Genomic DNA, 24,307 nt, shown 5'->3' on the forward strand with positions numbered 1-24,307 from the left:
GGATGCCACTAACCTGGCTTGCCACTCACCTGGGTTGCCACTCACCTGGCTTGCCACTCACCTGGCTTTCCACTCACCTGGCTTGCCACTCACCTGGGATGCCACTAACCTGGCTTGCCACTCACCTGGGTTGCCACTCACCTGGGTTGCCACTCACCTGTCTTGCCACTCACCTGGGATGCCACTCACCTGGCTTGCCACTCACCTGGGTTGCCACTCACCTGGCTTGCCACTCACCTGGGTTGCCACTCACCTGGCTTGCCACTCACCTGGCGTGCCACTCACCTGGGTTGCCACTCGCCTGGCTTGCCACTCACCTGGCTTGCCACTCACCTGGGTTGCCACTCACCTGGGTTGCCACTCACCTGGCTTGCCACTCACCTGGGATGCCACTCACCTGGCTTGCCACTCACCTGGGTTGCCACTCACCTGGCTTGCCACTCACCTGGGTTGCCACTCACCTGGCTTGCCACTCACCTGGCGTGCCACTCACCTGGGTTGCCACTCACCTGGCTTGCCACTCACCTGGCTTGCCACTCACCTGGGTTGCCACTCACCTGGGTTGCCACTCACCTGGGTTGCCACTCACCTGGCTTGCCACTCACCTGGCTTGCCACTCACCTGGCTTGCCACTCACCTGGGTTGCCACTCACCTGGGTTGCATAGTGTGTGTAGCCTATGTGTTTATGCGGTGGAGGCTCCTCAGAGGAGAAAGGGGAGTACCATCCTCCTCAGTAAATGTAATAAAATAGTGAAACATTACATTTATGCTTTTTAGATAACTCTATACTAAAGACATTGCATTCGAAAAGTATTTTCCACATTTTGTTACATTACAGCCTTATTCTAAAATGTATTAAATAGCTTTTTTTCCTCTCATCAATCTATACATAATACCCCATAATGACAAAGCAAAAACAGGGAGGTTTTTTTGCAAATTTATGAAAAATTAAAAATGAAATTTCACAAATACAAATATCACAAAAGGGGGTTCAATGTAAACAGTGGTGGCCATTTGATTAATTGTTCAGCAGTCTAATAGCTTGGAGGTAGAAGCTGTTAAAGAGCCTTTTGTTCCTAGACTTGGCGCTCCGGTACCGCTTGCCATGATCAGGGGTGTATTCATTCAACCTATTCTGTTGGAAAGCGTTTATTAAACAGAAGCAAACAGAACGAAACAGGGATAAACATACCTGCATTTGTCCAATAGAAACTCTCGTTTGCAACTGTTTGGGAAAATAGGGCGAAAATATGAGAATCATGTAGTATCCTAAACCTATCGATGTTACATTGAGCTGGGTGAATTGAATATGAATGACAGTCATCCAACATGCTGTAATAGAGATAAGGCCATGCTCATCAATGGAAAAAATAACACACAAAAAAAGCGTCATCCTTGATCTTAAAGGGCACCGACCGCCACTGGCCTTGAGGATATACAGTTGAAGTCGGAAGTTTACATACACCTTAGCCAAATACATTTAAACTCAGTTTTTCACAATTACTAGTAAAAAATCCCTGTCTTAGGTCAGTTAGGATCACCACTTTATTGTAAGAATGTGAAATGTCAGAATAATAGTAGAGAGAATTATTTATTTCAGTTTTTATTTCTTTCATCACATTCCCAGTGGCTCAGAAGTTTCCATACACTCAATGAGTATTTGGTAGCACTGCTTTTAAATTGTATAACTTGGGTCAAACGTTTCGGGTAGCCTTCCACAAGCTTCCCACAATAAGTTGGGTGAATTTTGGCCCATTCCTCCTGACAGAGCTGGTGTCACTGAGTCAGGTTTGTAGGCCTCCTCACTCAAACACTTTTTCAGTTCTGCCCACAACTTTTCTACTGGATTGAGGTCAGGGCTTTGTGATGTCCAGTCCAATACCTTGACTATGTTGTCCTTAAGCCATTTTGCCACATCTTTGGAAGTATGCTGAGGGTCATTCTCCACTTGGAAGACCCATTTGCGACCAAGCTTTAACTTCCTGACTGATGTCTTGAGATGTTGCTTTCAATATTTCCACATAATTTTCTCCCTCATGATGCCATCTATTTTGTGAAGTGCACCAGTCCATCCTGCAACAAAGCACCCCCACGACATGCGCTGTCATCCTCGTGCTTCACGGTTGGGATGGTGTTCTTCGGCTTACAAGCATCCCCGTTTTTCCTCCAAACATAACAATGGTCATTATGGCCAAACAGTTCTATTTTTGTTTCATCAGACCAGAGGACATTTCTCCAAAAAGTATGATCTTTGTCCCCATGTGCAGTTGCAAACTGTAGTCTGGCTTTTTTATGGCTGTTTTGGAGCAGTGGCTTCTTACTTGCTGGGCGGCCTTTCAGGTTATGTCGATATAGGACTCGTTTTATTGTGGATATAGATGCTTTCGTACCCGTTTCCTCCAGCATCTTCACAAGGTCCTTTGCTGTTGTTCTGGGATTGATTTGCACTTTTTGCACCAAAGTACGTTAATCTCTAGGAGACAGAATCGTCTCCTTCCTGAGCAGTATGACGGCTGCGTGGTCCCATGGTGTTTATACTTGCGTACTATTGTTTGTACAGATGAACATTGTACCTTCAGGCATCTGGAAATTGCTCCCAAGGATGAACCAGACTTGTGGAGGTCTACAATTTCTTTCCTGAGGTCTTGGCTGATTTCTTTTGATTTTCCATTGATGTCAAGCAAAGAGGCACTGAGTTTGACGGTAAGCCTTGAAATACATCCACAGGTACACCTCCAATTGACTCAAATTATGTAAATTAGCCTATCAGAAGCTTCTAAAGCCATGACATAATTTTCTGGAATTTTCCAAGCTGTTTTAAAGGCACAGTCAACTTAGTGTATGTACATTTCTGACCCACTGGAATTGTGATACAGTGAATTATAAATGAAATAATCTGTCTGTGTCACGCCCTGGTCTAAGTATTTTGTGTTTTTCTTCATGTATTGGGTCAGGCCAGGGTGTGGCATCGGGTTTTTTGTATTGTGGTGTGTTTTGTCCTGGGGTTTTGGTGTGTATGTATTGGGATTGTAGCTAGTGGGGTTATCTAGCAAAGTCTATGGCTGTCTGGAGTGGTTCTCAATCAGAGGCAGGTGTTTATCGTTGTCTCTGATTGGGAACCATATTTAGGCAGCAATATTCTTTGAGTTTGTCGTGGGTGATTGTCCTGAGTGTCTTGATGTTCTTGTTTGATGTTAGTTGACACAAGTATAGGCTGTTTTCGGTTTTTGTTTCGTTTATTGTTTTGTAGTGTTCGTGTTTAGTCGTTTACGTTTGTTTAAATAAACATGGATCGCAATCGACACATTGCAGTTTGGTCCGACTCTCCTTCACTATATGAAAGCCGTTACAGTCTGTAAACAATTGTTTTACAGAAAAAATTACTTGTCATGCACAAGGTAGATGTCCTAACCGTCTTGCCAAAACTATAGTTTGTTAACAAGAAATGTGTGGAGTGGTTGAAAAACGAGTTTTAATTAATGACTCCAACCTAAGTATATGTAAACTTCTGACTTCAACTGTACTTTGAATGCGTGTTGTGTAACTATGCCTATTTATGCAGTCTGTTTACACATTTTTGCCTCCCTGGTTCATCCAGTACAATCAGCTCCTTTGTAATCACTTGAAAAGGATAGAGTGGGTAACACAGTAGGCTATTCCCTCTTAGCCAGTCAATGTGATTCATTTTGAGCGATCACAACTGCAGTTTTGTGATACGAATCACTAAATGGGCCTCTCTGGTCTCTGAAGCTGCAAGCAATGGCCAGGCAGCCCTGCAGATAAGTGGGCTGCCCACTGGAAACGGAGCAGGCTGTGAGGGGTATTTACTTGCTCCACTGTATTCTGCTCTGAATGACACTACACTCGCTGAGGTAAACATACAAATAAATGACAGGAAAAAGATCAGAAAGCTCTTTTCAAAAGCTTCGAAAAGGTACTTTTCCTAGTTTTCTCCCCATCGTTGAATGCTTTTACGCTCTCCTTTCATCTCCCATTGTCTTTGTTCTGAAAGGTGAATGTCGATGCTCTTGTCTTTGCGCATAACTTGTCATTTTTCATTACAGACAATACCTCCCACAAACGTGTACGCCCTCGTTAATATGACACAATGACAACAACAAAGTGCCTCTGTGGCTTGTGAGCAGGAGCGCAGATTCTACTAGCCTACAATTTAGCCTTCAGTTCCACTGTCGACTGGAGCAAGCAAACATCACTTCCTGCCTTCTGACCTTGACTAACAAAGGAGCCAACTACCAGTAATTTTCTTCACACAATGAAATTGATTTACCAACTGATTGTGCTCCAACTGACTAGCCTGTATGTTTGGCCATGAGAAAAAGATGCACAAGTAATGGATCCAAGGATTTATTCATCTGAAAGTAAATTGACACTCCGACTTTTTCACTCTGCGGTTTCACACAGAGTAAATGAGTAAGCCAAACCTGTGACATGTTGTTTGGATAAGAGGATGTGAAAGAAAAGAGCAATCGGTTTTGTCGCCTCCGTTCATTTTTTATTGTGGATTCATTTAAATCTCGTCAAAAGGACACACCCCTGGCAAGTGCATATTTCTCGACTGGGCGATTGCCCCGTAAATAAAGTGAGCTAATTGTGTTGCCTGCGGCGGTGATGTGCAGCCTGACCTTATCAGAAGAGGCTCCGTCTCTCTCTCTCCATCCTCCTGCCTCTGTGACTCACCCACCCTCCTTACTCAGTCGAGCCTGGGAAAGGAAAAGGACGTTCTTTGCATCGCGGTAGATTTCAATAACCCCTCGACCGAAAAAGGAAAGAAGTACAGAGCGAGGGAAAAAGGGAAAGCAAGAAGGAAAGTGAGTGGTGTCCAGCAGCTTGTCCAGCAGCTCCCCTCGCCGCCTCAAGTAAACAGGTGATGCAAAATAACCCCTAAAGTGAGAAATGAACGAAGCAGGAGAGTTATAAATAAAGAAATTAGTGTGGGCTTTACTTGAGTTTATTGACGGCCCCTTGCCAAACATCCATCAGTTGGTTACAGCTGTTTTGGGGACGCCGGGGATGGAGAGCTGGAGGGCCAGGCAAGTTGATGGATCACCTACACGCAACGCCACCGTCACCACGGTGAACTCACCCTCAGAATTGAGGAGTCCTGTCTCTCTCTCTCTCTCTCACCCCACCTCTCTCTCTCTCTTCCATCTCTCTCTCTCTCTCTCTCTCTCTCTCTTCCATCTCTCTCCCCCCACCTCTCTCTCTTCCATCTCTCTCTCTCTCTCTTCCATCTCTCTCACTCTCTCTTCCATCTCTCTCTCCCCCATCTCTCTCTCTCCTCCATCTCTCTCCCCCCACCTCTCTCTTTCTCCCCCATCGCTCTCTCTCCCCATCTCTCTCTCTTCCATCTCTCTCTCTCTCTTCCATCTCTCTCACTCTCACTTCCATCTCTCTCTCTCTCTCTCTCTCTCTCTCTTCCATCTCTCTCTCTCGCTCTTCCATCTCTCTCCCCCCACCTCTCTCTCTCCCCCCACCTCTCTCTCTCCCCCCACCTCTCTCTCTCCCCCACCTCTCTCTCTCTCCCCCATCTCTCTCTCCCATCTCTCTCTCTTTCCCCATCTCTCTCTCTCCTCCATCTCTCTCCCCCATCTCTCTCTTTCTCCCCCATTGCTCTCTCTCCCCCATCTCTCTCTCTTCCATCTCTCTCTCTCTCTCTCTCCCCCTCTATCTACCTTTCCCTATTATTCTGCCCCTGTGTCAGCAACACCTGGATGTATCATACTAATAAGGTTAGAGCATCTTTGTTCCACCGGATGACAGCTTATAAATGACAGTAGCACAGGTCTCGTCCTCTGCTGGCCGGGCCAATCACCTCCGCAGGGGACTCAACCATGTGACTTCCAAACGGGAAGCTTAGTGGGGGTTGCAGGTTGCTGTTCACAGGAAAAGAAAGGAGTGGACACAGGCATTAGAGAAAAAAAGGATGGCATCCAAAATGATAAGTAATGGGCTGGAGAGAAATGACAGCCTAGAACCAATATGACCGCCAGGGCCTTGTTATTACTCCCAGATGTGTGCACCAGTGGCAGAGAACCTGACACTTTCTGTTTAATAATGTTACCACCAAGCTATCTCGAGTTAAATACTCTGCCTCAGAGGCTCGGTTTATGACCACCACTGAGGGCAGGATATTGTGTGTATGCCTGTGTTTGTTCATGTGTGCGTGTCTGTATGGGTTTCCGTTAGCCGGTAATTGCCGGCTTTTGGCACGATAAAATAAAAGCCGATAAATACAATTGTAGCCGGCCAAATTGTCCACCCCGATTTCACTCTTCTGCACCAGTCTCTCACTCCTTGCCAGCATGGGCCTGCTGCTGAGGAGAGAGAGGGAGGAGCCTTGAACTAGGCTACTGTTGATTGTGAATATGGAGACATTTTTCATTGAAGTAAAAACTCAAGTTAGAGAGTATGTCTAATGAAATGAAACTCCTACAAGGTTTAATATTGTAGAGGACAGAAGATGAGGAGAATGTTGATGCTGCCAAATGCAGTTTACTGTGCCAGTCGCTTTCTAGTAGAAAGCAATTCTGGAACTTTTATTTATTCAATTCATATTTTAAATCATTTGTTTTTATTATTATTATTAATATTGTACAGTGGGGCAAACAAGTATTTAGTCAGCCACCAATTGTGTAATTTTCATCATAGATACACTTCAACTATGACAGACAAAATGAGAAAAAAAATCCAGAAAATCACATTGCAGGATTTTTTTATGAATTTATTTGCAAATTATGGTGGAAAATAAGTATTTGGTCAATAACAAAAGTTTATCTCAATACTTTGTTATATACCCTTTGTTGGCAATGACAGAGGTCAAATGTTTTCTGTAAGTCTTCACAAGGTTTCCACACACTGTTGCTGGTATTTTGGCCCATTCCTCCATGCAGATCTCCTCTAGGGCAGTGATGTTCTGGGGCTGTTGCTGGGCAACACGGACTTTCAACTCCCTCCAAAGATTTTCTATGGGGTTGAGATCTGGAGACTGGCTAGGCCACTCCAGGACCTTGAAATGCTTCTTACGAAGCCACTCCTTCGTTGCCCGGGCAGTGTGTTTGGGATCATTGTCATGCTGAAAGGCCCAGCCACGTTTCATCTTCAATGCCCTTGCTGATGGAGGAAGGTTTTCACTCAAAATCTCACGATACATGGCCCCATTCATTCTTTCCTTTACACGGATCAGTCATCCTGGTCCCTTTGCAGAAAAACAGCCCCAAAGCATGATGTTTCCACCCCCATGCTTCACAGTAGGTATGGTGTTCTTTGGATGCAACTCAGCATTCTTTGTCCTCCAAACACAACGAGTTGAGTTTTTACCAAAAAGTTATATTTTGGTTTCATCTGACCATATGACATTCTCCCAATCTTCTTCTGGATCATCCAAATGCTCTCTAGAAAACTTCAGACAGGCCTGGACATGTACTGGCTTAAGCAGGGGGACACGTCTGGCACTGCAGGATTTGAGTCCCTGGCGGCGTAGTGTGTTACTGATGGTAGGCTTTGTTACTTTGGTCCCAGCTCTCTGCAGGTCATTCACTAGGTCCCCCCGTGTTGTTCTGTGATTTTTTGCTCACCGTTCTTGTGATCATTTTGACCCCACGGGGTGAGATCTTGCGTGGAGCCCCAGATCGAGGGAGATTATCAGTGGTCTTGTATGTCTTCCATTTCCTAATAATTGCTCCCACAGTTGATTTATTCAAACCAAGCTGCTTACCTATTGCAGATTCAGTCTTCCAAGCCTGGTGCAGGTCTACAATTTTGTTTCTGGTGTCCTTTGACAGCTCTTTGGTCTTGGCCATAGTGTATGACTGTTTGAGGTTGTGCACAGGTGTATTTTATACTGATAACAAGTTCAAACAGGTGCCAGTAATACAGGTAACAAGTGGAGGACAGAGGAGCCTCTTAAATAAGAAGTTACAGGTCTGTGAGAGTCAGAAATCTTGCTTGTTTGTAGGTGACCAAATACTTATTTTCCACCATAATTTGCAAATAAATTCATAAAAAATCCTACAATGTGATTTTCAGGATTTTTTTCCTTCTCATTTTGTCTGTCATAGTTGAAGTGTACCTTTGATGAAAATTACAGGCCTCTCATCTTTTTAAGCAGGAGAACTTGCACAATTGGTGGCTGACTAAATACTTTTTTGCCCCACTGTATATGATTGTTATTTTTTTAGGCCTATTTATTAATCTAAACCAGTTCTTTAAATATGCCAACCATGTTTTGCATAATCAATTGTCCTATAAATTAAAATCTTCCCAGTCATTTGTGTGTGTGTGTGTGTACAGTACGTGTGTGTGTGTGTGTGTGTACAGTGTGTGTGGGTGTGTGTTTACACTATGTGTGTGTGTGTGTGTGTGTGTGTGTGTGTGTGTGTGTGTGTGTGTGTGTGTGTGTGTGTGTGTGTGTGTGTGTGTACAGTATGTGTGTGCGTTTGTCTTTATTTCACTTAGACTTTTCAGCAGGGGAGGAGGTCAGGTTGATATTGCAGAGCACTGCACTGCCCAGCATGGAGTTATTAGCATTTCAACCACCTATTTGGCCTCTCACACCAGAGTGGTTGGAGTGAGATGCACAGGGAGAGGAGAGTGAGAAGAAGAAGATGAGGGAGACATTCAAGACACATACTATTAAAGAAGATCTAAAGGGAAAAAAATACTGCTTAAAACTGAATTAGCAGGTGTTCCCAGGACATTTCAGTCACCTCCCACCTCCCATCCTGGACAGGAAATTTGCACCGAGCCACAGTGCTGCGGGGACATACTCTTTTTCACCTAAACCTAACTACAGTAATGGATGTTACTGTTTCATCTGGGAGCCACAAAGATGAAGTAAACTAATGTCATCGCTGAATTGACATGGTTTGCTATTTCATGCAGCCACAGAATAGAAAGAAGCTAAACAAATGATTCTGTATTGGAATTTCACATTGATATCGCTCAACTTTTAACATTCGCGCAAAGTAATGATACTGGGTGTGTATGTCTGCCTCCAGTATAATATGGTAAAGTTGGCCTTGTGGGCCGTCCAACAAATAAGACCAAGTACATCCAAAATCCATCAGATTAACCAATTAAACCAGCAACACAAATTATTCATCATCCCAGGCATTTCATTTTGACTAACCAATCGCAGTGAAATTAGATCAAATTTAGTCATGATCAGTGTCATATATTTTATTCAGGTAAACTGTAGATAGGCTTGATAGCGGCATTGGCGTTGTTGGTTCGCTAGCAAGTAAAACGTTGCACATTGACGTTACACATTGTTCACTTTTGGGAAAACGGATCCAGCCACTTGGTAGCTAGCTATCGTTAGTTCAAATAAATCTAAATGACGTACAAATATACAACTGCAATTGTAAACTGTAAAGTATAAACCCGCCATAGTTTCATTTATGAATGAGGTCCCAGGCAGAGGGTTCTCAGTTAAACATGAACGCACATCTGGACTCGCATTGGACAGTCCTTGATGTATAACACCGTACACCGGGGAAATGGCGTGAAAAGAGTGTGTCACCAGTGCTCACACTTCCTAGAGCATGGCTTATGATCTCTCATGATGGGGCGGTTAGACAGGATCGCCATGAATCCCAGCAGGCTCCCAGAAGTCGGCAGGTCATTATCCTTCGAAGCGCCGCAATCCCTATTCCAGTCAAATCCCCCGAAGTAGAATGCAGCCGAGGAACGTGGGGAGAAGGGAGTAAGGGTCTGACAACAGTCAGTGCTGTTGTGTTTTTGTTGAGGACTGGGAAGAAAAAAAAATATTATTTTGGGTCTGGAAGTAGGGGGAATAGGGGTTGGTTGCTGATGACAGTTGAAGGAGAGGGGAGTTCGCTGAAGGGTACGGTGCGCCGCGTGAGGCGGAATCGACTGCAGTGTCATCACTTCTGACCATAAATTCCACCAGTCCTTGCAGTCTGGAGTTCATTTTCTCCAGGGCTATTTTTAACTGCCGGCAGAACAGTGCTACTTGGGTTTGAAGGCTTGTGTTGCTCCAGGCTGCAGGAGCGTCACTTATCTGTAAGGCTTCTTTTTTTCTCTGTGACTGAGGGAACTTCTGTGGAGGGAGGAACACTGAAGGTTTTGCATTTGCTTTGTAATTTGGAAAAGCTTCAAACCGTTCTGCGGTGAATGCATCTCGGACTCAGAAGTTTTTAGTTATATACAGAGCAAAACAATGTTTTAGTGATTTAGGCCTATCTATACCACAATACAGTGTCAAATGAGGTACAGTATAGGACTATAGTTTATTATATTTGGAAGAATGAGCATTAAAACTTTGCAAGGACACTCATTCATGCAACATTTGGCCCAGAATATAATTTAGTTTCAGATGGATAAGGAAAAAAGTACTCTGCAAAATAGCCTTCATGCAGATTATTATTTTTATTGTGCTTTTCAATGCATGGTCAGTCATAGTTGTTTTGTTTGGTTACACCCTCCTGCAGGTATGCCAAATGGTGCCTATTAACTTAGCATAATGTTATTCATTTAAGCATTCCCTCGCTTAAAAGTAAATAAATGCCACCAAACAGATTCATTTTATGCCTCTGCAATCCCATGGTGCATTAAATGCTGTGGATCCACCGGGACACCCTAGTGTGCCTTTTAATAGTCTAAACTAAGTTGTAACTTACTTCAGGGCCAAGCACTAGTTAGCCACTCATCATGTCTACCTCTAAGAATAAGAAAGTCTCTCCCAGGTCTTCAGCCACATTTGATGCACTGCCATACAGTAGTATCTCACTGGAAACACGGTCTTGTCACTGTCTGCCACTGTAGTCATGTTACGCTCCATCACACTATAGTCCAGCACTGGGTGGTAATCTGAGGATTAATGACAGTTGTACATCTGCCAGTCATGTCGTCGAGCCCCACAGATGGTGAGGGACCATAGGGACTCTCTCTCTCTCTCTCTCTCTCTCTCTCTCTCTCTCTCTCTCTCTCTCTCTCTCTCTCTCTCTAGGTTGGGACCGCTGGCAGTGGGGGCCTTCCAGGAGAGGCCAAGCCCACTGCGTTCTGCAAGTTCTACGAGCGAGGAGACTTCCCCATCGCTCTGGAGCATAACACCAAGGGAAACCAAATCGCATGGAAGGTAGGTTACCACAAAGCATTCACTACTACACCAGTCTGTTGAGACGGTACAGAATGTGGATGCAAACAGTGTACATTGGAGGTGAATAACTTGAATTACCCCTGTACTGTACAATACTGTATGCCATTCATCATGTTCATCATTAGATGCATATTATATGGTATCCCTCTAATATTGTATGCCTTTACACTCACCCTAAACCTTCAGCAGGCTCTTGTACTCACAGTTTGATGATGGTGTCAATGATCTCCATGATACTGCATGTGATCTGTGTCATATGTGAAACACACAATCAAACTTTTCCAATGGATCCAGGATGTCGCAATAGGTCAAGGTTAATGTTGGATATAGCCGTGAGGACAACGGTCCAGACAGACGTCTCAGCATGTCTTTCTCCATCTGGGTCTGTATTGTTCAACACATCCCGTGGGCCCAGCAGTAAGATTACTCCTTCTACTAATAACCACCATTTTTTATTTAAGCAATAAGGCCCGAGAGGTTGTGGTATATGGCTAATATACCAGCCGTGGGCTGTATGCAGGCCCCTTTGACTTATTCCACATTTTGTTACGTTACAGCTTTATTCTAAAATGGATTAAATAAAAAAAAAATGTCCTCATCAATCTACACAAAATACCCCGTAATGACAAAGTGAAAATAGGGTTTTTAGAAATTTTTGCAAATGTATTATAAATAAAAAACAGAAATACCTTATTTACACAAATATTAAGACCCTTTGCTATGAGACTCAAAATTGAGCACAGGTGCATCCTTTTTCCATGGATCACACCCAAGGAGACTCAAGGCTATAATCGCTGTCAAAGGTGCTTCAACAAAGTACTGAGTAAAGAGTCTGAATAATTATGTAAATGTGATATTTCAGTTTTTTATATTTTAATACATTTGCACAAAAAAAAAATAATGTTTTTGCTTTGTCATTAAAGGGTATTGTGTGTAGATCGATGACAAAAACAACAACAATTTAATCAATTTTAGAATAAGGCTGTAACATAACAGAATGTGGAAAAAGTCAAGGGGTCTGAATACTTTCTTCAAGATATATTCCTCAAGGTAACGGAATTTCAGGGAACACTCTTAGTTGGGGGTGACATCAATTTTTGTCTGGATCCGATTCTGGATAGATCCTCAGCTAAAGCATCCTCATTGACTGTCAGCCAAATGCACTCTATCATTTATGAAAGACTTAAATTGAAAAGACGCATGGAGACAGCTCCACCCTCAAGATAGGGATGACTCATTCTGCTCATTCTGCATAGCTCTCATATTTGGAGTGATGTTTCCCCCCTATCAGCACAGGTAATCCATAGAGTTGTGGAAACTGAGTATTTATCCAGAACTATCTCAGATAATTCTCCCTCACACTTTCTGTGTGGATGCTGGATGGAGTTCAAGGGACCTATAGATGGCGCCTAAACTCTTTTGAAACAGAAGCAGAATTATGTCACTTTATCAGAGACCAAATTACGTTTTTCTGTGAAACCAACTGTCCGTCCTCTCGCAATAGTTTGTAATCTGGGATACATTAAAGGCCTTTCCTAGGGGTCAAATCATTTCCTATACCAAAGGTCTACCAAATCATTTCCTATACCAAAGGTCTACCAAAGAAATACACTGCTGAATTGAATGAATTGGAGTCCTATTAGTACAAAAATAACAACAAGAAGTATACCGCTCGTTAGTGAATAAAAAATTAAAATATAATACCTTAAGTCAGTGGTACTCATTGCGTGGTCACCCTAATGATTTTCCTATTTTCCATTCATAATACATAACAATGATACATTTTCAATTCAATGTCTTTAATGCAGGCCTGAATCACTTCATTGAATATATCTATTGTTCCCTGGATGGCAGATAGATGGCAGTATAGAGCAGCTGTTGAACAGAAAGGCCGAAATAGAACGCAACTGCTCAGCTACAGCAACCGACACTTAGCTACACTTAGCTACATTAGCTACTAGCTAATTTTTCAGTCTGGTAGACATGGATTGATTTATTTTAAAAAAGAAACGTAAATCTATTGACAATGAAAATGAGGGGGAAGAGCTGGAGAACAACGTGACAGCTATGAACCACCAGAGAACCAGGAAAGTCAGGAAGATGGCAGCGGGGAAATGCAGCTAGCTAACGTGGCTAACGTAGTTAACGTGGCTAACGTGGCTAACGTAGCTAACGTGGCTAAAAGAAGGATACGGTCGATTCAAACAGAACACGGAAAGTTCCCAGAGAAATGGACAGACAAATATTTTTTTGTACTGCATAATGTGACTAGCTCACTTTGTCTTATTTGCCAGAAGCTAGCCATTTGTTTTAAGCAAGGAGATTTAGAGTCACATTTCCAGTCACACCATGCCCACCTTGACAAAACACATCCGCCACAAAGCAACCTCAGAAATAACAAAATAGTGCAACTCAAAAGACAACAACAAATGATGGACAGATCTAGCACTGTTGCAGAGAAAACGACAGAGGCTACATATGAGATTGCTTGGATACTCACGAGAAACAAGAAGGCCTTCACAGATGCGGGGATTGTCAAATAATATGTTTTGGTCTCAGCCGAAATATTGCATGCTGATTTCACAAACAAGTAAGCTATTTTAATAAAGCAAATGTAAGGGACTGTAACTCTCAGACTCGACCATAACAAGACACATAGAAGACATTGGTGAGGACATCGGTAAGCATCTGATTACTGACATAGTACTGCGCTTGATGAAAGCACTGATGTAAGTGACATTGGTGAGGACATCTGTAAGCATCTGATTACTGGCATAGTACTGCGCTTGATGAAAGCACTAATGTAAGTGACATTGCCCAATTATGTGTTTGGGTCCTCTTCCCTCAAAACGATTCGTTCAGAGAGGAACACTTATGTTTACTGCTCCTTCAGGGACCAACACGAGGAGAAGATGAAAGCCCTTGTTACATTTTTTGCTGATAATAATATTACCTGGTCAAATCTGGGATCTGTGTGCATTGACAGCGCCCCAAACATACGAGGGAGGGAGAAGGGACTCAACAATGAACATAGTGATACAAAAACAGAGAAAGAGACTGACCAATGCACACCTGGATTGCCTCACAAGGATAGCAACAACAGACTATACATTGAGAATGAATTCAGTCAAGGAGCAGAAGGGACATTTTCGCTCATCCAACTACTGAGGTAACCCTTAATATGGGTCTTATACATGTGATGTAGCCTATGTGATGTGTGTATGTATATATTTGTGATGTGCTGTTCATCAAATCAATTGCATGTGCTCTATTGCTCTGAATTTGCTCTCAATTGATAATTGATCATATTGGAAGAAAAATTATAACAAATTAGAGATCTGTGAGGCCCTCTGAATGATTGTCTTAACCCAAAGTGGCCCCTTGTCACGACTTCCACCGAAGGTGGCTCCTCTCCCTGTTCGGGTGGCACTCGGCGGTCGTCGTCGCCGGTCTACTAGCTGCCAACGATCCCTTTTTTTTTTTCGTTTGGTTTTGTCTGTCTTGTTATTCACCTGTGTCTAGTTTAGGTTATTAGTGGGGTATTTAATCTCTCCCTACCCACTTGGTTTTGTGCTGGATTGTTCGTGTAGCTGTCAATTGTTTGGGTTGCGTTTTGGTTTGTTCCGTTGAACAGGTGTTTTTTCGGGACTCCTTTTCTACGGCTATTTCCACGGCTAACAGTTATACATAAAAAAATAAGGATCCTCTACAATGCTCTTCCAAGGGTGAGCCTGGACAAATTAACATGGGATTATAGTCTAGGAGGTCTCCACCTACCACATTTCAAGATGTATTACTGGGCAGCACAAATTAGATTTCATTTAATTCTTATTTGAAAATGAACCAGCCTCTTCTTGGACTCAGATGGAAAGGTTTGTTCCTAATGAAGAGGTTGGGAATAATATTATCTACAAGTGGAACCCCAAGACTATATCAACAAAAATGAGCAATCCCTGTTTCATCAATTTAGCAAGATCTTGGTATGAAATTCGTACATTATTTGGTCCGAAACAAGACTTGTCACCCAAAACAACCCTGTGGCTGCTGCCAATGATCTTGGATAGCAAAAATTTTCAACATACAGTAGATGGGCTACTTATGTCATTTAGAACACTGTTGTATACAGTAGATGGGCTACTTATGTCATTTAGAACACTGTTGTATACAGTAGATGGGCTACTTATGTCATTTAGAACACTGTTGTATACAGTAGATGGGCTACTTATGTCATTTAGAACACTGCTGTATACAGTAGATGGGCTACTTATATCATTTGAGCAACTGAAAGAGAAATAACAGTTATCCAAGAATCATTTATTTTGTTATTTACTGTTAAACTTTCTCAGAAGCACTCTTGGATATATGACTTTACCAAACCTATCAAGTATTGAACAACTACTCCATGATAACCATGACTCATATAGATTTACATTACCAGTCCAAAGTTTCAGAACACCTCAAGGGTTCTTGTAGAATAATAGTGAAGACATCAAAACTATGAAATAACACATATGGAATCATGTTGTAACCAAACAAGTGTTAAACAAATCTAATAATATTTTATATTTCAGATTCTTCTAATAGACACATTTTGCCCTGATGACAGCTTTGCACACTCTTGGCATTCTCTCAACCAGCTTCATGAGGTAGTCACCTGGAATGCATTTCAATTAACAGGTGTGCGTTGTTAAAAGTACATTTGTGGAATTTCTTTCCTTCTTAAAGCATTAGAGCCAATACTTGTGTTGTTTTTTATTTATTTCACCTTTATTTAACCAGGTAGGCAAGTTGAGAACAAGTTCTCATTTACAATTGGGACCTGGCCAAGATAAAGCAAAGCAATTTGACACATACAACGACACAGAGTTACACATGGAGTAAAACAAACATACAGTCAATAATACAGTATAAACAAGTCTATATACGATGTGAGCAAATGAGGTGAGATAAGGGAGGTAAAGGCAAAAAAAAGGCCATGGTAGCGAAGTAAATACAATATAGCAAGTAAAACACAGGAATGGTAGATTTGCAGTGGAAGAAAGTGCAAAGTAGAAATAAAAATAATGGGGTGCAAAGATGCAAAATAAATAAAATAAATACAGTAGGGAAAGAGGTAGTTGTTTGGGCTAAATTATAGGTGGGCTATGTACAGGTGTAGTAATCTGTGAGCTGCTCTGACAGTTGGTGCTTAAAGCTAGTGAGGGAGATAAGTGTTTCCAGTTTCAGAGATTTTTGTAGTTTGTTCCAGTCATTGGCAGCAGAGAACTGGAAGGAGTAGCGGCCAAAGAAAGAATTGGTTTTGGGGGTGACCAGAGAGATATACCTGCTGGAGCGCGTGCTACAGGTGGGTGATGCTATGGTGACCAACGAGCTGAGATAAAGGGGGACTTTACCTAGCAGAGTCTTGTAGATGACATGGAGCCAGTGGGTTTGGCGACGAGTATGAAGCAAGGGACAGCCAATGAGAGCGTACAGGTCGCAATGGTGGGTAGTATATGGGGCTTTGGTGACAAAACGGATTGCACTGTGATAGACTGCATCCAATTTGTTGAGTAGGGTATTGGAGGCTATTTTGTAAATGACATCGCCGAAGTCGAGGATTGGTAGGATGGTCAGTTTTACAAGGGTATGTTTGGCAGCATGAGTGAAGGATGCTTTGTTGCGAAATAGGATGCCAATTCTAGATTTAACTTTAGATTGGAGATGTTTGATGTGAGTCTGGAAGGAGAGTTTACAGTCTAACCAGACACCTAGGTATTTATAGTTGTCCACATATTCTATGTCAGAGCCGTCCAGAGTAGTGATGTTGGACAGGCGGGCAGGTGCAATCGGTTGAAGAGCATGCATTTAGTTTTACTTGTATTTAAGAGCAATTGGAGTAGCAGTTGTGACTAGGTATACAGAAGATAGCCTTATTGGGTAAAATACCCAGTCCATATTATGGCAAGAACAGCTCAAACAAGCAAAGAGAAACGACAGTCCTTCAATTACTTAAAGACATGAAGGTCAGTCAATACGGACATTTCAAAAACTTTGAGTGTTTCTTCAAATGCATTTGCTAAAACCATCAAGCGCTATGATGAAACTGGCTCTCATGAGGACCTCTACAGGAATGGAAGCCCCAGAGTTACCTCTTCTGCGGAGGATAAGTTCATTAGAGTTACCAGACTCAGAAATTTTAGCCCAAATAAATGCTTCACAGAGTTCAAGAAACAGACACATCTTAACATCAAGTGTTCAGAGGAGACTGTGAATCAGGCCTTCATAGTCACATTTCTGCAAAGAAACCACTACTAAATGGATACCAATAATAAGAAGAGACTAGCTTGGGCCAGGAAACAAGAGCAATGGACATTAGCCCAGTGGAAATCTGTCCTTTGGTCTGGAGTCCAAATTGGAGATTTTTGGTTCCAACTGCTGTCTTTGTGAGACGCGGTGTGGGTGAACGGATGATCTCCACATGTGTTTTTCCCACCGTAAAGCATGGAGGAGGAGGTGTGATGGTGCTTTGCTGGTGACACTGTCTGTGATTTATTTAGAATTCAAGGCACACTTAATCAGCATGGCTACCACATCATTCTGCAGCGATACACCATGCCATCTGGTTGGGCTTAGTGGCACTATCATTTGTTTTTCAACAGGACAATGACCCAACACACCTCCAGGCTGTGTTAGGGCTATTTTGCCAAGGAGGAAAGTGATGGAGTGCTGCATTAGATGACCTGGCCTCCACAATCCCCCGACCTCAACCATATTGAGATGGTTTGGGATGAGTCGGACCGCAGAGTGAAGGAAAAGCAGCCAACAAGTACTCAGCATATGTGAGAACTCCTTCAAGACTGTTGGAAAAGCATTCCAGGTGTACGCTGGTTGAGAGAATGCCAAGAGAGTGGAAAGCTGTCATCAAGACAAAGTGTGGCTATTTTAAGAATCTAAAATATATTTGAATTTATTTAACACTTTTTTTGGTTACTACATGATTCCATATGTGTTATTTCATAGTTTTGATGTCTTCACTACTATTCTACCATGTATAAAATAGTAAAAATAAAGAAAAACCCTTGAATGCGTAGGTGTACTAAAATGTTTGACCGGTAGTGTATATCCAGAGTGTACTCACTGCTAATGCAACACTGCCCAAAACCAGATGTGCATAAGTCAAGAGAGCGATGGGAATCCGATTGGAACACTACAACTGAAGAGGGGCTGTGGTCAGACTTATGCCAAGATAGTGTGTCAGCAACCATCAGCTCTACTCTAGATACAGACTACATTACAACTTCTGACACCTCAGAGCATACATAGATATAACCCTGAAATGTTAGCAATGTGTTTCAGATATGGAACAACAGAAGGCACTTTTTTTGCATTCTACCTGGCATGTGATACCCTGGCCTTTATTATGGAGGTCCCTTTCCCACTTGACCCTGAAATATGCCTTCTGGGTAACTTCACAAATGTGAATTTGAGGAATAACCTCAACATCAAATTGACAGAAATCGCCCTTGCCACTGCAAGAAAATGTGTTGCATTGACATGGAAATCAGATTCCCCTCTTTTACAAAATGGCTCTCTGTAATGAATAAGTGTATTCCTATGGAGAAGATTACCTATGCTTTAAGAAATAAATTGAACTACTTTGTGAAAATATGGCAATCCTTCCAGTACTATATGGAAACACATCCATTGGGGTTGGTGGATGTGAGCTTGTAGATTGTTGTAGCTACTGTCTCTCTGTAATGTACTGTTTGTATTGTTTTGTGTATTTGTTGGTATCTCTTGTCATTTGTCTTATTTAGTCATTATTAGTAGTATTAGTATTCTAATTTTTTAAAAATAAAAAAATACTGAGTAACCTGTCTACGATATTGGTTCCCAATTGGGGATCAACCCTCCCACGTGCAGCTGAAACGGTGGCGCATGGAACGCAAAAATATTCTTAAAAATATTTAACCTCCACACATTAACAAGTCCAATAGCTCAAATGAAAGATAAACATCTTGTTCATCTAGCCAGCAAGTCAGATTTCTAAAATGTTTTACGGCGAAAACATAGCACATATATATGTAAAACCACCACCAGACACAGCTCATTTCAATAGCCAAAACATGCAATCAACAAACGCAGGATTAAAAAATAAATCGCTCACTAACCTTTTGAAAATCTTCATCAGATGACAGTAATATGACATATTACACAGTACATATTTTTTTTTTTCAATAATATGCCATTTATATCCATAAATGTCCATTTACAGTGAGTTCACCTTCAGAAATTACTCAAAAATGCCCGCAGGAAATCTATGTAGCGCGGCAAGATAACGTAAATAGACATCATAAACTTTGATTAAATATACATGTTCTACATATAGTTAGAAAGATACACTGCTTCTTTATGCAACCGCTGTGTTAGATTTATTTTTAACGTTACAGAAATCGCACACTATTCCATATGCTGAGACAGCGCTCAGTTCCAAGCTACATTTCCACGTAATGTTGGAGTCAACAGAAACACAGATTTAAGCATAAATATTCCCTTACCTTCGATGGTCTTCGTTCAGAATGTTCTGGAAGGCTTCATACTTACCCAATACATCGTTTGGTTTCAAGTCTTGCGTCTTTGTATTAGCTACTGCTAATAACATCAGCTGAAATGCACCCAAAACGTCCTCTGGTCCGGATAAGTTGCGCATCAAAACTTCAAAATTACACATTATATGTCGACTAAACAGGTCAAACTAAGTGCAGAAGCAAGCTTTATGATGTTTTAGACGTGCAAAACAAACTTCAATTCAATCGGCCATCGTCTGCCCTTCTCTTGAGTGCTGGAAACAAAGGAATGGCTGGGACCAATTCGCGCCCATACGCACAGCCTATTCTCTCGTGGCACGCACTAATTTCACTCCCATAGGGTCAATTCTCGCGGGATTTGAACGATTTGAAGCTCTAATGAAAGAGGACATCTAGCGGAAGAGATAGAAAGTGTCTCCAGAATCATAGCTCGTTGGGAAGGGTGGGGGCCATGACGTCAAAGTTGCTCCAACTTTCATGGCCACAAAAACTAGTTTGGAAGAATGCCTGCCCTGTGAGTTCTGCTATACTTACAGACATAATTCCAACGGTTTTAGAATCTTTAGAGTGTTTTCTATCCAATAATAATTTTTATTTGCATATATTAGCAATTTTTGACAGATTTTTTTTCCAGTTTACTAGGGGTACCCAATCTCTCCAAAGGGGGCGTATGTCTGCCATATCCTTAACAGGGTAAAGGGTGTGAATACTTATGTAAATGTGATATTTCCATTTATTTTATTTTGTTACATTTCCAAAAATGTCTAAACCTGTTTTTGCTTTGTCATTATGGGGCATGTGTGTAGATTGATGAGGGGGGGAAACAATCAATTTAAGACTATTGTTGTAACGTAACAAAATGTGGAACAAGTGAATGGGTCTGAATATTTAACGAATGCACTGTATATACAAAGTATGTCCACACCCCTTCAAATGAGTGGATTTGGCTATTTCAGCCACACCCATTGCTGACAGGTGTATAAAATCGAGCACACAGCCATGCAATCTCCATAGACAAACATTGGCAGCAGAATGGCCTTACTGAAGAGCTCAGTGACTTTCAACGTGGCAACGTCATAGGATGCCACCTTTCCGATAAGTAAGTTTGTCATATTTCTGCCCTGCTAGAGCTGCCCCGGTCAACTGTAAATGCTAATATTGTGATGTGTAAACGTCTAGGAGCAACAACGGCTCATACAAGCTCACAGAACGGGACCGCCGAGGGCTGAAGCGCGTACCGCGTGAAAGTCATCTGTCCTCTGTTCCAACACTCACTACCGAATTCCAAACTGCCTCTGGAAGCAACGTCAGCACAAAACTGTTCGTCAGGAGCTTCATGAAATGGGTTTCCATGGCCAAGCAGCCGCACACAAGCGTCGGCTGGACTCTGGAGCAGCGGAAACGTGTTCTCTGGAGTGATGAATCACGCTTCACCATCTGGAAGTCCAACTAATACATCTGGGTTTGGCGGATGCCAGGAGAACACTACCTGCCCTAATGCATTGTGTCAGCTGTAAAGTTTGGTGGAGGAGGAATAATAGTCAGGGGCTGTTTTTCATGGTTCGGGCTAGGCCCCTTCCGGTGGAGAGAAATCTTAATGCTGTAGCATACAATTACATTCTAGAAGATTCTGTACTTCCAACTTTGTAACAACAGTTTAGGGAAGGCCCTTTCCTGTTTCAATATGACAATGCCGAAGCGAGGTCCATACAGAAATGGTTTGTTGAGATCGGTATGGAAGAACTTGACTGGCCTGCACAGAGCCCTGACTTCAACTCCATCGAACACGTTTGGGATGAAATGGAACGCTGACTGCAAGTCGGACCTATTCACCCAACATAGACCGCTGCGCCACTCGGGAGCCCTAAGGCACTGCATCGCAGTGCTAGAGGCGCCACTACAGACCCTGGTTTGATCCCAGGCTGTATCACAACCGGCCGTGATGGGGAGTGCCATAGGGCAGCGCACAATTGTCCTGGTTAGGATTTGGCCGGTGTAGGCTGTCTTTGTAAATAAGAATTTGTTCTTAATTAACTGGCTTGCCTAGTTAAATAAATGTTAAATAAAAAACATCAGTGCCTGACCTCACTAATGCTTCTCAGAAGAGTGGAAGCAAAGCGGGGACCAACTCCATATTAATGCCTATGATTTTGGATTGAGATGTTCAACGAGCAGGTGTCCACATACTTTTAGCCATGTAGTGTATATTGGCCATATACCACAAAACCCTGAGGTGCCTTATTGCTATTATAAACTGTTTAAAAATGTATTAGAGAAGTACAAATACATGTTTTGTCATACCTGTGGTATACGGTCTCATATACAGCATTCAGGGCTTGAACAACCCTGTTTATTAAGTAAAACTCTGCTCTCACAGCGTTGCGAGGTTTTCCACAACTTCTAAACCAGAGCCATCACCACTGCACTTAATGACATTTAGAAACGTAAGCAAGGCTAAATTAATCAAAGCATTTTCTTCAGTTTTTCTACTGCTCCAAAGAGAGAGGCAGCTCACTCTTCACTGTCTCCAGGTGAAAACATTGTGAAAGCATCTGCATTAATTATTAATGTATAGTGTTCAAATGAATATTGTGTGTTGGCGGTGCGCTTTTACCACAATAATGGCTTTCTTTGTCCTCTTATGAAAAAGCTCTCAGCAAAACCGGAATCGTTGGATGAAATTGTTTGCTGTCATATCTAATGCAGCTGTAATGCCTTTGATTTCACCTGTCTGACTTCTTCTAATTCTCCTTGTCTGTCTGTTTCATTGCTCCCCCACTGTGAGGGTTTATGTGAGAACATCTCAGAGGGATGAGTGTTCATGTGTATACTAGCATGTGTTGGTGTTCTGAACTAGCATGTGTTGGTGTTCTGAACTAGCATGTGTTGGTGTTCTGAACTAGCATGTGTTGGTGTTCTAAACTAGCATGTGTTGGTGTTCTGAACCTGCATGTGTTGGTGTTCTGAACTAGCATGTGTTGGTGTTCTGAACTAGCATGTGTTGGTGTTCTGAACTAGCATGTGTTGGTGTTCTGAACTAGCATGTGTTGGTGTTCTGAACTAGCATGTGTTGGTGTTCTGAACTAGCATGTGTTGGTGTTATAAACTAGCATGTGTTGGTGTTCTGAACTAGCATGTGTTGGTGTTCTGAACTAGCATGTGTTGGTGTTATAAACTAGCATGTGTTGGTGTTATAAACTAGCATGTGTTGGTGTTCTGAACTAGCATGTGTTGGTGTTCTGAACTAGCATGTGTTGGTGTTCTGAACTAGCATGTGTTGGTGTTCTAAACTAGCATGTGTTGGTGTTCTGAACTAGCATGTGTTGGTGTTCTGAACTAGCATGTGTTGGTGTTATAAACTAGCATGTGATGGTGTTATAAACTAGCATGTGATGGTGTTATAAACTAGCATGTGATGGTGTTATAAACTAGCATGTGATGGTGTTATAAACTAGCATGTGTTGGTGTTATAAACTAGCATGTGATGTGTTATAAACTAGCATGTGATGGTGTTATGAACTAGCATGTGTTGGTGTTATAAACTAGCATGTGTTGGTGTTCGGAACTAGCATGTGTTGGTGTTATAAACTAGCATGTGTTGGTGTTATAAACTAGCATGTGTTGGTGTTCTGAACTAGCATGTGATGGTGTTATAAACTAGCATGTGTTGGTGTTATAAACTAGCATGTGATGGTGTTATAAACTAGCATGTGATGGTGTTATAAACTAGCATGTGATGGTGTTATAAACTAGCATGTGATGGTGTTATAAACTAGCATGTGTTGGTGTTCTGAACTTGCATGTGTTGGTGTTATAAACTAGCATGTGTGGGTGTTCTAAACTAGCATGTGATGGTGTTATAAACTAGCATGTGTTGGTGTTATAAACTAGCATGTGTTGGTGTTATAAACTAGCATGTGATGGTGTTATAAACTAGCATGTGTTGGTGTTATAAACTAGCATGTGATGGTGTTCTAAACTAGCATGTGTTGGTGTTCTAAACTAGCATGTGTTGGTGTTATAAACTAGCATGTGTTGGTGTTCTGAACTAGCATGTGATGGTGTTATAAACTAGCATGTGATGGTGTTATAAACTAACATGTGTTGGTGTTATAAACTAGCATGTGTTGGTGTTCTAAACTAGCATGTGTTGGTGTTATAAACTAGCATGTGACGGTGTTCTGAACTAGCATGTGATGGTGTTATAAACTAGCATGTGATGGTGTTATAAACTAGCATGTGTTGGTGTTATAAACTAGCATGTGATGGTGTTATAAACTAGCATGTGCTGGTGTTATAAACTAGCATGTGTTGGTGTTATAAACTAGCATGTGATGGTGTTATAAACTAGCATGTGATGGTGTTATAAACTAGCATGTTTTGGTGTTATAAACTAGCATGTGATGGTGTTCTAAACTAGCATGTGTTGGTGTTCTAAACTAGCATGTGTTGGTGTTATAAACTAGCATGTGTTGGTGTTATAAACTAGCATGTGATGGTGTTCTAAACTAGCATGTGTTGGTGTTCTAAACTAGCATGTGTTGGTGTTATAAACTAGCATGTGTTGGTGTTATAAACTAGCATGTGATGGTGTTC

General features: G+C 41.9%; 1 protein-coding gene across 1 annotated transcript in view; it reads right to left on the reverse strand.

Annotated features, from left to right (window-relative positions):
* The window catches only part of LOC149975264 (uncharacterized), a 180,790-nt gene extending 160,583 nt beyond the window's left edge, over positions 1–20,207 (reverse strand). Inside the window, exon 1 of the mRNA XM_090211521.1 lies at positions 19,728–20,207. Within this exon, the coding sequence (XP_090067647.1) occupies positions 19,728–19,854 (127 nt within the window). The 5' untranslated portion in view covers positions 19,855–20,207. The remainder of the gene's footprint in view (positions 1–19,727) is intronic.
* Positions 20,208–24,307: the final 4,100 nt, after the last annotated feature.

This window comes from Oncorhynchus mykiss, chromosome 19 (assembly GCF_057628025.1).
Source record: "Oncorhynchus mykiss isolate SJ-2025 chromosome 19, ASM5762802v1, whole genome shotgun sequence".
NCBI classification, from domain to species: Eukaryota; Metazoa; Chordata; class Actinopteri; order Salmoniformes; family Salmonidae; genus Oncorhynchus; species Oncorhynchus mykiss.